The following is a 14,451-nucleotide window of genomic DNA, read 5'->3' as shown; positions in this document are numbered from 1 at the left end:
GTATGTCCTCTTTCGAAAAGTGTCTATCTAGGTTCATTGACCATTTTTTGATTGGATTATTTATCTTTCTATTGTTAAGTTTCATGAGTTCCCTGTAAATGTTGGAGATTAAAACCTTATCAGAGATATCATTGGCAAATATGTTCTCCCATGCAGTGGGCTTTCTTGTTGTTTTATTGACAGTTTCTTTCGCTGTGCAGAAACTTTTTATTTTGATGTAGTCCCATTTGCTTATTTTCTCTTTCGTTTCCATTGCCCTAGGAGCTTCTTGTATGTGCCATGATCAAAGATCAAACCCAGTGGCCCATTCCCTGCAGATCCAACAAAGGGGAGATGGGTACATGCGCAGTAAAGTCAGGGTGATGTAGGGCGGGTGTCCGTCAATCACACCTGAGAACAGAAATGACTGGCCAGAATGGTCATGAGCACTGAAACCTATTTGGGAATACATAATCCCCTAACAAAAAGAGTTTGCTCTCTTGTGAATTTTGGCTTATGGGGCTCTCTTGTCCCTGCTTCCTTGCATTCACCTGTATGGCCCTTGCAATGGATTAATGAACTGCAGTGGGAAACAACCTCAGCTGTGAGGTTGCTCCTACATGGAACAGAAACTCTGGACACTGGCTCTAATTCTAGCCTTATTAAAGCCACAGTTACACTTCTTTTACGGCAGGACTGAAGGAGGGGACCTTGGAAACGCAGGGACTTAATTCCATGCAAATGAAAATCACTCCTCCCATGTGAGACTCAGAAAATTCTTTTTTTCAGGGCTATTGCAAGAATTCCACTCCCATTAGCAACCGTTGGGGACAAGGACCTCTCCCCACCAGTAACAAGAGAAGCCAGACACAAAAGGCCACTTACTATATGACTCCATTTTTTATGACATATTCAGAAAAGGCAAATCCATAGAGCCAGAGGGCAGATTAATGGTTGGGAGGAGAGAGGAAGGGATAAACTGTTTGATGAGTATGATCTTCTTTTTGAGGGGGTCATAAAAATGTCCTAGAACTAGATAGTGGTGATAGTTATACAACACTGTGAACACACTAAAAGTCACTAAACGTTAAATTATTGTTGTTTGTTTTACCACCATTAAAAAAAATCCCATATTATGATGTGGTTGTATTGTACAAGGCATTGTGCTAAGTACTGTCATATGAGAACATAATAAATCCTCACAACAACTATATCAATTAGACACAATTATTACCCTCTTTTACAAAAGACAGAGCCCAGGTTCAAATATGCAAGAAATTTGCCCAAGAGTACATCAGATATAAGCAGAGGCCAGGAGTTAACTTGAGGCCTTGGGAATGTACCATTCACTCCACTGTCATAATCTGAAATACTATGTTGCTGCTTCAAATACTGTATGTTATAGATACATGGTTTAATAGCAACCAACCATTAAAAAATATTTTAAATATGCATTTGAATAGAGAAATGCTTATGACACAATGATAACTGGAAAAATCACACTGCAAAAGAACACATACACATTTTGTATATAAACACACACATGTGGTGTATCCGTATACACACACAGTAGTGGAATACTCAATATTATGCATGTTTTATATTTCCTTCTTATTTTCAGACATAACTACATACTATGAGTGATTTTAATTTTCTTCAGTTTTTTGTTTTAGAAAAATTAGAAAATATTATGTAATCAGAAAAATAAAACAATAAACATATTTTAAAATATATTTTTATTGATTTCAGAGAGGAAGAGAGAGAGAGAGAAATCTCAATGATGAGAGAGAATCATTGATCAGCTGCCTGTTGCATGCCCCCAACTGGGGATCGAGCCCGCAACCGGGCATATTCCTTTGACCAGAATTGAACCCACAACCCTTCAGTCCACAGGCCAATGTTAGAGCAATAAACATATTTTTAAAGAGCTTCTTCTTATGAAAAATGTTGTAGAAATCTACATGACAGCATAGGTAAACACCTGTACACATCACCTCCTACAACCACATCAAAATTAAAACTAAAACACAGAACAACCATCATCCAGAACTGCCTGAAAGCTGGTTGAAGAGAAGTCCTACAACTAGAGAAGTAAAAAAGAAAGCACGCTCCCACTGGTAGGAGGGGAGGAGGTGCATAACCAGCTGGACCAGCACCCACTTATAGCATGTTTTTAATCAGGAGGGAGATTGTATCTGCAGAGGCTGCCCTTGACGAGCAAGGGGTCCCAGCCCCACACCAGACCCCAAGCCCAGGGTCCCAGAGCTGGGAAGAGTTCTCATAACTACGGGCTGTAAAAAACAGTGGTGATTGGGGTTCAGTGACATGGAGGCTGCTGGATATCCAGTTGTTCCTTTTAAAGGGCTGACACACAAACTTAGACTCGCTTCCTCCCAGCTCCAGCACCAGGGAGAGGCTCTGAGAGACCCAGACACATACAGGGAGGAACTGGATTGCCTGACATCGAGGCAGGTAAATGGGGAACAGCTTTTTCCCAGACAGGGGTGCTCACAGGGGTCATTGGGATCTCCCCTGTCGCAGGGCTGACTGGCAGCTATATTTGTTTCCATCAGCTTGGCCCTCACTGTTTGTTTCACCCTGGTGATTCCCTGAGACCTTGCCCCATTCAATTTGCAACCCCATCCAACCTGTTTGCAGCAGCTTGTCCATATGAATGGCCTGTCCTGGCTCAGGCTTCAGACTTTGCTAAAACCTCTCAAACAAGTTGCATCTGAGGCAGCATGGACCAAACCTACCAATAAAAGGCCCAAGACTCTGCATGAGCATGATCCTGCCTTGCTTCACAGCTGGGTCTCACCTGGGCACCTCCAAGCCCAATATAAATATCTCCTGCAGGGTGTCGCCAGGCAGTGGCTGACTTTGCATCTCCTTGGAGGCCCTAGAGCCAGTGCACCTGGTGGACAGCATCAGAGCATAGCAGATTACAACTCTACATATCCACTCAAGAGGCAGACTCAGTGAGCACCAAAATCCCACTGAAGCAAGTCCTGCTCCATAGGGGTGTCTCCTGCACAGCTCTCCCTCTGTAGTCACAGCTGGTCCTCACAGTCAATTGGCCTGGAGGTCAATTCCTCCTAGAGATGCCAATAGCAATCAAGGCTCAACTACAAGACTGTGCACACAGCCCACACAGGGGTGCACCTAGAGTGCCCAGCTCAGGTGATGGGGAGGATACTGGGTCCTACAGGACACCTATTGCACAAAGCCACTCTACCAACTCCAGGAAACATAGCAGCTCTATCTGATATAAAAGAACAAACACAGGGAAGCAGCCAAAATGGGGGGGGGGAGAAACATGTCATAAATTAAAGAAATGAAACCAAGCAAACTACTAGACACAGAATTCAAAACCATGGTTATAAGGTTACTCAAGGATCTTCATGAGACCTTTGGGGGACTTAGTGAGACTTTCAAGAATCTTAGTGAGAACGTCAAAGACATGGCAAAGGACCAGTCTGAAATTAAGCATACATAAATGGAAATGAAGAATAATTTACAGGGATTCAACCATAGAGTAGAGGATTCTGAAAATCATACCAACAATTTGGAATATAAGGAAGCAAAAAAACACCCAATCAGAAGAGCAAAAAGAAAAAAAGAGTCCAAAAATATGAAGATAGTGTAAAGAGCCTTTGGGGCAATTTCAAGGTACCAACGTTCATATTTTGGGGGTGCCAAAAGGAGAAGGGAGATAATAAGATACTGAAAACCTATTTGAAGAAATAATGACAGGAAACTTCCCCTATCTGGTGAAAGTAATGGACTTAAAAGACCAGGAAGTGTAGAGAGTCCCAAACAAGAGGAACCCAAAGAGGCCCACACCAAGTCACATCATAATTAAAATGCCAAGGGTTAAAGATAGAGAGAATCATAAAAGCAGTAAGAGAAAAGCAGTTACCTACAAGGGAGCACCAATACACCTGTCAGCTGATTTCTGAAAAAAAACTTTGCAGGCCAGAAGGGAGTAGTAAGAAATAGTCAAAGTGATGAATAGCAAGAACCTACAATCAAGAGTACTCTACCCAGCAAAGCTCTCATTTAGAATTGAGGGTCAGATAAAGAGTTGAACAGATAAGAAAATGCTAAAGGAATTACTCTACCCAGCAAAGCTCTCATTTAGAATTGCTAACCAAACCAGTATTATATGAAATGCTGAAGCATTTTCCTTAAGAAGAGGAAGAAGAAGAAAATGGTGAAGAAGAAGAAGAAGAAGAAGAAGAAGAAGAGATTTTATAAAATGGCAATAAGTACATATCTATCAACAGTTGAATCTAAAAATCAAAATAAATGAATGAGAAATCTAATGAACAAAATAAACTGGTGAATAAAATCAAATCAGAGACATAGAAACATGGGACAGACTGACAAATCTCAGAGGGGAAGGGAGATTAACCAAAGATGTTACCTGTGGACACAGACAGAAGGATGGTGAAGGCCTGGAGTGGGATGGGAACCGAATGGAGGGGGGCAATGAGGTGGAAAATTTGGTACAGCTGTCATACTTGCAACAATAAAGATTTTTTTTAAATGAGAAAAAAATAGTCACTTTCTTACAGTGTTTCTATGATGATAATTATGCATTTAAATTATCCAAATAAGCTTGCAAGAGATTTTACTTTACTTTATTATCTCATAGTTATATAAATATTTTGTAACTTTAAACTTGACCTTTTTCTCTAATAAAGATTCCATGGGACCTAAGCATTGGTATTTTTTAAAGATCTCTAAATAATATTTTTGAAGAAACTAGAGGCCAAGATCACAAATCTAATTTATGAAATCACCCAGCAACAACTGGAAAATATTTTCAATGACTTGGAAAATTGGATTAGATGATGGATCATGGAAGATGGTTTTAATCTTGAATCTGAGGAATATTTCCACTATAATTAAAACATTGAAGATGATGTTTCTATACACAATTTTCAGTTTTATTCTCTCCCAGAACTTAAAATATTATTTTTACTCAAGAACTTTCTAAACAATACATATTCACCTACGAAAAGCAATATGAACCTACATGAAATACTAGTATATAGTACAAACTTCTAAGTCAGTTCCTCTTAAACGTTAGTGTCCATTCAAATTCTCTGGGTTAAAATGCAGATTCTGACCTAATAGGTTTGCTGGGTCGAGTCTGAGAGTCTGCAGTGCTAAGATGTCCAGATGTTGCTGCTGTTACTTCTGGAAGCCACACTTGAATAACAGGGCTATGTCTCTTTAAGCCTTTAAAATGGGGATTAATGACCTCCATCTCAAAAAAGACATCATGCCCCACCTAAAGCCACTCTCATTTAAACAACAGTTTTCTAAGTGACTGTCCTGATTTCAATATCACTTTCCTCCTTTCTTATCATTCACATTATTTCCAAAGTAATCTTCTAAAATGCAAACCAGTTAGCCCAGCCAGCTTGGCTCAGTGGTTGAGTGTGGACCTATGAACCAGGAGGTGACTAGTTGGGGCATGCCTGGGTTGGGGGCTTGATTCCCAGTGTGGGGCGTGCAGGAGGCACCTGCTCAATGATTCTCTCTCATCATTGATGTTTCCTTCTCTCCCTCTCCCTTTCTCTCTGAAATCAATAAAAAAAAATTTTTCAAATAAAATAAAATGCAAACCAGTTTAAGTTACTACTCCACTTGGATGGTACCTTATTGCCCATCATAAGTCAAATCCAAATGTTTACAGGGCCAGGCACATAATGTGAAAACATAAAGCAATTGTGGGAGGGAAGGTAGGTAAAGAGGGATGTTGAGGCCTGTGGCAAACTGGAATGCACATGCCTTTTCTAAAGAAAATAACTACACAAGAGCTGCAGTGTCTATACATAAAGGTATATCAGGCTTTTTTTATAAGGAGTAGGAAAGCATCTTTTTTGATGAAAGCTTCATCAGTTTAAGATTGGCAATGAAGTTTTTAAAAATTCTAATGCCACAAACTACATAAAATCTCTGAACACGAGATCCAGACTTCAGCATTTTCTAAAGCCCCCAAGTGACTCTAGTGTGCACCCACTGCAAAGGGCCTGAACTCAACCAAGGGCTGAAGCTATAGAAGTGAGGAGACGAAAATTACTTTAAACTGAAAATGTCTGACCAATTCACAGCCACAGAAAGAAATATTTCCTAGACTTAAGCAGTCTCCTGAAAATACAGCTGCCATTGACACCCTTTCCCAGGGAGTTTCCCGACTGAAAGAAGGCTGACCCTTAGTACCAGGAGGTGCAGATCCAGCTGCCATACATTCTCCCACTGGGAAACTCCAACCAGAAGATAGACTGCCCATCCCATTAGCATCAAAAAGCCCAACCAGGACCTTCCATACTCTCCCCTGATGCCCTAAATTGAAATATATATCTTTACTTTGGACTACTGCACAAGTTTTCCATTATTGGGAGCTCCCCTGCACATGTGTGAAAATAAAGCTCTTTTACTCCTGTCCATCTGTCTATTGTCAGTTACTCTGCAGGCCTCTAATCACTGGACCCAAATTGGAAGAGGAAATGTTTCCCTCCCAGCAAAAGTACAGGTTGGCTCCTGAAGGCCATTTTTATATGAACATTATTTCTGATGTGTGGTAGGAGGAGTGATTATGCTTCCTCAAAGGAGATAATAAGAAAGTATTTGTTTACATATTATTTTACTACATCCTACAACTAACTCTGAGCTCCAAAGGTTGAATTCAAGACTTGGGGCATTAAAGTGATACATGATAAAATCTAAGAGTATTTAAGTCCTTAACCAAAGGGTGATTTATAATCATCCATATCTGCTATTTCTTTACCTGTTACATATGTAAAAGGAGAATATTTTTTCATACTTAAGAAAATATAATTTAATACAATTACTCATAGTTAAAGGTTGTGTTAATAAGCCTTTAGTTTAATTATTTCAGCACATTCTGAATAAGGTATCACATTTAGTAAGAGATATGAATATTGCTATATTTCTTATTTGAGTATATTCCAGCAAGATAGAGGCACTTTCAAAGTTGTTTTGAAAGAACTAATAAGCAATACAGAACAGTTCCTGCTGTGTGTGTTAGCTGTAGGAAGCAGAAGCACCTACTTTCCCTGGATTCCCAGATTATTTACGTGAGTTTCACTAATGAATCCCCAGCTTGAGGCCTTATTTCTATGTTAAATCTCCTTTGAAAGGAACATTTCCCCTTCTCCTCATACTCACACCCAAATAAAAGTCCAAAATGTAATATGCTTCCTCCTATTTAAGGACACATAAAATTGGAATCCTTCTCTAAGAACAAGGAATGAGACTGTTGAAAAACCACAGATGAAAACTATTTGCACATTTACGTCATGGGTGGCAAAGTAAACAACATTTTTGGAGCCACTACTGAAATGTGGATGTTTTCAAAAATAGTTTCTCGTTGAGTTTTCATGGCTAGGCTCCTCCTTATTCAGAGAGGTCAAGTGTACCCAAGATTGCATAGTGCAATGGTTCTCAACCTTCCTAATGCAGCGACCCTTTAATACAGTTCCTCATGTTGTGGTGACCCCCAACCATAAAATTATTTCTGTTGCTACTTCATAACTGTAATTTTGCTACTGTTATGAATCGTAATGTAAATATCTGATATGCAGAATGTATTTTCATTGTTACAAATTGAACATAATTAAAGCATAGTGATTAATCACAAAAACAATACGTAATTATATATGTGTTTTCTGATGGTCTTAGGCGATCCCTGTGAAAGGGTCATTCACCCACCAAAGGGGTCGCGACTCACAGGTTGAGAACTGCTGGCATAGTGAGTGACATAGCCAGAATTTCAACCTGTTTTTTTCTATGTAGACACAACCTGCTATAACATTATAATCTCAAGTTTTGGTTAACCATCTAAGGTTGTTAGGTCTTTCCAGGGATCTTAACATTGTCAATAGGACCAGCTTCATTGTCCAGTGACCTATACCACCACACAGGACCCTAATCTCAGAAGGATCTTGTGCTTAGGTTAATGTTGTGCTGTTGGTGCATTAAAATTCCAATAATATTTGCCCTGACCAGTGTTGCTAAGTGATTAGAGCGTTGGCCCTTATAATGAAAGATCTTGGGTTTGATTTCTGGTCAAAGGCAAGTATCTGGGTTGCAGGTCCAATTCTGGGCTCCCTGGGGCCCATGTGGGGGTGGGGAGGGAAGGGAGAGCAAAGGGGGAGGCAACCAATTGATATCTCTCTCCACTTTCCCCTCCCTTACACTCTCTCTAGGAATTAATGGAAAAAAATATCCTTGAGTGAGGATTAACAAAAATAAAAATAAATAAAATCTCAATAATTTTAAAGGAAATCTCTATATTTTCATTTTGTACTGAGCTCTATAAATAATCAGCTGGTCCTTCCTGTGAAGGACAACAAGTCAGAATAAAGCTTATCGATAAGAGAAGCTTCCTTGAGGAGCCAAAAGGTGGCAAGTGTCAGTGTCAGGGTCACTGGCCATCTGGCATAGAATAAGGTTGAGTGCCATAGGCAGGAGATAAAGCCTGGCCCCGTACCAGCAAGCAGTGTTATGGGAAGAAATAATGAGATCTATGCCGTAGGCCCATTTTTGCAAATTGGAAACATGTATATATTTTAGGAATGGGAATATGTCTAACAGACGCATATTGAACCCATTAGAGCGCCTGTGAAAATGGAAATGTGATGGGGATAGTGAATGAAGGAGCAATAATAAAATAAAGCAAGAGAATGGCCAAGCAGGAGATTTATAATGAATTTAAGAGTTTGTGTAACTCCACTCTGGGGCACAAATTTTTTTAAAAATAAATAAATAAATAAAGCCCTAGCTGGTTTGGCTCAGTGAATAGAGTGTCGGCCCTCTGACTAAAGGGTCCTAGGTTTGATTCCAGTCAAGGGCGTATACCTCAGTTGCAGTCTCAATCCCTGGCCCTGATAAGGGTGAGTGTGGGAAGTAGCCAATAGATGTGTCTCTCTCACATTGTCCCTTCCACTCTCTATAAAAATCAAAATCAATGGGAAAATATCCTCGGGTAGGGATAAATAAATAAATAAATAAATAAAATAAAAATAATGAGTAGATAGATAGGTAAAAGGAAATTGAGTGGTTACCTAAAGTCACCAGAGAATCATAAAAAGTAATTAAAAGAATGTTTCTTTCGTCTTCACAGTTAAAAGGGCTGAATAAACATGAATCAAGCATACCAGGAAGGGTTCTAATGCTGGGAATACCCAGGTGAGTGAGACACTGTCTCCACTTTTCAGAAATGTCATTATTTCCTCTTTTGGTCAGTTCCACTCCTTTTGGCCAGCTCTGAAAAGGTGTTTTTTACATTCATGTTGTTTTAAATATAACAAGCACAACCGATATTGTAATCTGAATCCTGTCTTCTTTATGGAACCTGAAAGTTAAAGGGAGTTTTGAGGTCACCTAGGCCCACTTTCCACAGCCTTAGGAAGCTCTTTTATTTCTCAACTTATGGAAGTTTCCTTCCCTGTAATGACCATGTTTGGTTAGCATTTCTTTCTTATGCAATCACTGTGGATACATATAACCTCTGGAACAACTCCCCTTAGTCTCTCTTCTCTGGATTCAACTTTGCTAGGACCTTTAACTCTTGTCATAGACAGACTGGTCTTATCATTATTTTACCTTATTCTGGAACAACCACCCTCTCCTAACCAACTGCTCAGATCCTATTCACCCGCTCAAGCCCCATTCTTCTGGAAAGCCATGGTGGATCTCCCCAGAACAGAGGGCCACTCCATCCTCTGCATTTACAATGATTCAGGGGCCCCTGCTGCCTTGAATAATCAGTTATCTTGCCATTGGATTACCTAGTGTCCCGAATGATAGCAAGTATCTCAAACCCTTTTAATCAACAAGTCATGTTTGAGTACTCATCTCTATTGGGTTGGCCCAATCTAAATAGCTATTCAATATTTTGGTAGTTTTTTAAGGTGGTATTGCTATTACCATCTTAATAGCAATTGGGGGCTCCATTGGCTAAACCACAGTTTGGATGGAAAATCTTATCCCATAAAGAATGTTTCAAGATAAGCAATAAAATGGACTTCCAGCAAAGCAAATGTATACATTTTTTTTTTTTAGAAAATAAATTTATTCTCAAGGAAGACCAAAATAGTTTTCTCTCTCTAAGTTTCTAAAATCAGTTCAGCTTTAAAAAACCTACTTATTTGATTATGCTTTAATACTCAGCTGATCCATGAGATTTGTAACTGATTTCTGAGACGATCAGGACCCTGAAAGGAAGCAGTTGATTTGTCTGAAACATAATGATGTTTATCAGGAATTTGTACCTTTTAAAAATAATATTTGCTTAGATATTCACATGGTTTAGCTTCTATATGTAATCAAAATGTGTAATCCTATGATATGAATACAGGATTCATATAATAAAGTATTTTTCAGCTAAAGGTTATTATGTTATGATAAAGTTAAAAATAAAAAAGCATAACTCTGATGTCATGTGTTTCTAGGTTTGTGCAGAAAAAAATTGAAAGGAAATGTACAAAAATAGTAAGAATTTTATCTTAACAATGGCTATCTTTGGTTTGAATGATTCACTTTTATTTTCCTTATAGTTTAGAAATTTTCTATGGTGTACTTTATATAATAAAATATTTATGAATAAAAATTTAATTCTTAAACCCCTTATGTCTGCAAAATTGGGATAATTGTGAAAAGAATATCTGTGTTTTTCTATTTATGGATATCAGCACTACAAATGTGGAATGTAGAGAATGATAAAAACTGTGTCCTACTGGAACTGAGATTATATGCTAACAAATATTCTACTCCAACTATCCTCAAGGCTGTATGAAACCATAGTCCACAGTTAACAGTGAATATAATCCTAAAGGAGGTCTACAGTACGTGAACATGCCATTTTAGTTTGTATACATTAAAGGAAGCAACTCCTGTATACAATTGAGGCTGTTTCTTGTGCTTACTAGTTAGGGATTTTGATAGAATTTTCACTGATAAAACTTGTTTGACACACACAGAATAAATTCTTGTATAATTTTTAAAAATTCGTAAGTAGAGACATTTTTAAAATACTTAGAAAATCATCAGTCATAAGTCTTTGTAACTGCATCTTTTATCAGTTAAGCAAATATTCAAAGCAAACACTTTGAATGCCTATGCATGCTGCAGTGTTCAAAGAGAAGCAAAAACAAACAAAGGCATCATGATTCCCATAAGGAAACTTCAGTCTAGATCAATGCAACCTACTGCCTTTCCTGCCCCACCCAAATCCCATCCTCTCAAACATGTAATATTTATTTGGTTTGTTTTCCTTATACTCAACCATTGTCTAGAAGTGTTGGCCCATTGTTTTCCAGAGCTTCTTGACTGAGCTGTACCTATAACTACCAGGCATCCAACATATTGATAATAGAAAGTTCCCTATGCCTGATATTGATTCAAGTATTTACCATTCCCATTCAATCTACTACAGATAGACTTTTGTTTTCTTGCAGATCAAAATGGAGCACCTGGAAAGAACTCTGGAAAGTATTTATAACCCCCACATGCACACAGGAGTCCATTTCCAAACAAGACAATGCAGAGGGAACACTGTTATGTGGCTGTTCTGCCCCTTTTGCCTCAGCACTTCATGGTTCCATTTTGCACATTCGAACACCTGCAAGTGGTTGCCCAGCTGGTAGCCATTAATTTGTGCAAAACCAAAAAATGTGCAGCAAATTAAGGGATTGGGGAAATATAAATGGAAACAGCAAGTAAACTATATCTGGAAATCATACTGAGACCTCAGTGTAGAAAAACATTTTTTTTTTTTTTAGAAAGCTGGCACAGTAGAGTGGAGTTAGTTAAGACCTGCAATCAAATTTGTTTCAGTCAAAGACAGTGTTTGGTGCCTCTCTAAATAACCTGCATGTTTCAATTATTTTTTAATGTGTCTCTTACCTTTGCTTTTATTTTTAGTTCCTCGTGCTTATGGATTAGCTCCTCATTATCTGAAAGTGATGAACCGAGACTCTGTTCCCGTAAATCTCTTATGGTTTTCTGAAACCAACAAGTAACCTAAGTAAAAAGCAACAGAAATAAATTTTCAAATGATTAGAATATTGAGTAAAAACTAAGAAATATTTCCTTAACCTTTTAAAACATAAGCTACGTCAATTTCTCTTCGGATAAACTCATCTCATGTATTAAATAATTAGGTGGAGTTTTTATGTTTTCTTCACTCAACCTCTACATGCTTCAGAGGAAAAATAAAGTAATCCCTGAAAAGCAGGAAAATAATATATCAATTCAGATTACATAGCATGAAGACAAGTATTCAAAATCTCCTAACAAAGAAGAACCAAAATAGATTCCCATGCAGTCTCTGAATCATTCATGTTTCCAGAATATAAATCCCTTTTCTGGATAAGAATGTGAATCTGAATACAGTTACATAGACCCACACGAAGGTAATTAACAGCATAACAGCATATGTAGAATGATATTTCTACTATAAAAAGACAATGCAAACATATTGTTTGGTGCAGTTGCTGGAAATTTGTGTTCCGAAAATAAATGAAGAAATTATTAAAGCTCTGTTGACATTATAAATGGGGCATGACTCAGATTCATTTAGATTTGATTTACAATACATACCCTACACTGTTAAAACAACAAATAGCAAAGGACTTGAAAGAGGTAGTACATTTTTAAATGATGACTTAAGTTGACATTGAACTGATGACATGAAGTATCTGGCTGCAGATTCTTTATCCAAATGAGAGGAAAGAGACTTGGATTTTCACTCTTAAATCCTATACAGTGTGGTTGCATGATCACATCATTGCTACTGATTCCTAAGAGCCCACTACTAGACAGTTTGCTAATTGCTTTTTGGGAATCACCTCTATTTCCCTCAACAACTCTATAACAAGTATGATATCATCATTTTAGAGATGAGGAGAGCTTAAGCAGCTTATCCAGGGCCACATACTAAGTGACAGAACCAGGATTCGTCCCCAAGCTTTCATTATTTCAAAGTCCATGCTCTTTCCACCATGCCCTGCTGCCATCCTTGGCTACACCAAAGTCTTATAACCATGGGTATGAGGGGGAATTACTTCAAACCTGAAAAATTAATCCTGACAGTCTATTAAAAATGGTGGACACTACACTATACTTTCCTCTAGCCTAGGCTGTCTTGTCTATAATAGCCTCAGGATTTATTTGACCTCCTATAATATGGACAAATGTTTGAAGCAGGTGGCCAAGGAGAAAACTAGGTTAGTCATGGAGCTCCACACAATATGTACACACACACACACACACACACACACCCACACACACACACACACCACAGAGTTGAGTTAGTGGTTACCTAGAATAGGACATTCCATTACCATTACAGGGCTGATACCACAAAGCTGGTTATGAAATCAAAGGGTCTATACTAATGCCTGGCATTTCTCGGCATGGAATAGGCAGTAAAATATGGGGTAAGAGGGCTTCTCTGGTTTCCTTCTAATTGGAAATCTTTGTTAGCCATCATTTTAGGCTGCCATCAATGCAAAGAAAAGCATAATGGTGATACTGTAGCAGTTTTCATGTGAAATGCACCTCATTTTCTTCATAATATTTGGTAAGCTGTTTATAATACAAACATTAGTCAGTCCCCATATCTAAATGTAATGTGTATGTATTACAACTATCTGAAGATAGTCTGTCTTTCTGGTATCCCAGTTAGAAATAGATAGTATGCATAGTGTGCACATTAGAACACACAGAGTACTTTATCAAGAGCTATAACATTTATTCATTTATTTAATTTTATACAAATAATTTCTCACAAAAGATGCAGTGAGCTCATATAAAAACACAACTAAAACAATGATTTAAGGATTTCATCAAAGAAAAATGAATCATGATTATTACCAGCTTTCAGAGATCATTTAATTTATTAAGTATTGGGAAGAAGTTTTATTTATTCTTAGGTCAGGGGAGAGGAACTCTGAAATCTCAAGAATGCTTCAATAGAGAAAGTTAATATAGAATCTGAGTGAATAAAAGTGGGTACAAACAGGTGTTCGTTAATCTCTAAAAACAGGTGAGAAGCCTGAACCCTCAGTAAACCTATTTAATTTTGTGAGTCAAAGACTTGTCATCTAGCACATGCCAGTGGTGATGAAAGCAGGAAAGGAATGAGTTGTTTGATTTTTAAAAGGTATCTACTGACCTCATCCCTACATTTGGCAAATACTATTTCAATCCCCAAAGCATACTATTCCTGTATGGCAATACTGTTCCCTACAAGAGAATGCAGTTAAAGGTCTATGGTGATATTCCATATATTCTGATCACATACCTGCCTGATGAAGCAAACTGACTCTCTAGATCTACACATTTTTACTACTGAATGCACTCTGGGGAGAGACGTATAAAAACAAGTTGGCATAAAACTCAGAATTAAGTAGTTCGCTGTGTGGGTGATAC

General features: G+C 38.1%; 1 protein-coding gene across 1 annotated transcript in view; it reads right to left on the bottom strand.

Moving 5' to 3' along the window:
* The window catches only part of CCDC141 (coiled-coil domain containing 141), a 171,533-nt gene that overhangs the window by 94,960 nt on the left and 62,122 nt on the right, over positions 1-14,451 (bottom strand). The window contains exon 6 of the mRNA XM_006760570.2: positions 11,923-12,039. Within this exon, the coding sequence (XP_006760633.1) occupies positions 11,923-12,039 (117 nt within the window). The remainder of the gene's footprint in view (positions 1-11,922; positions 12,040-14,451) is intronic.

Source organism: Myotis davidii, unplaced genomic scaffold (assembly GCF_000327345.1).
Source record: "Myotis davidii unplaced genomic scaffold, ASM32734v1 scaffold370, whole genome shotgun sequence".
NCBI lineage: Eukaryota > Metazoa > Chordata > Mammalia > Chiroptera > Vespertilionidae > Myotis > Myotis davidii.
Note: the sequence above shows the minus strand (reverse complement) of the source record. Positions and strands in the feature narration are given on the sequence as shown.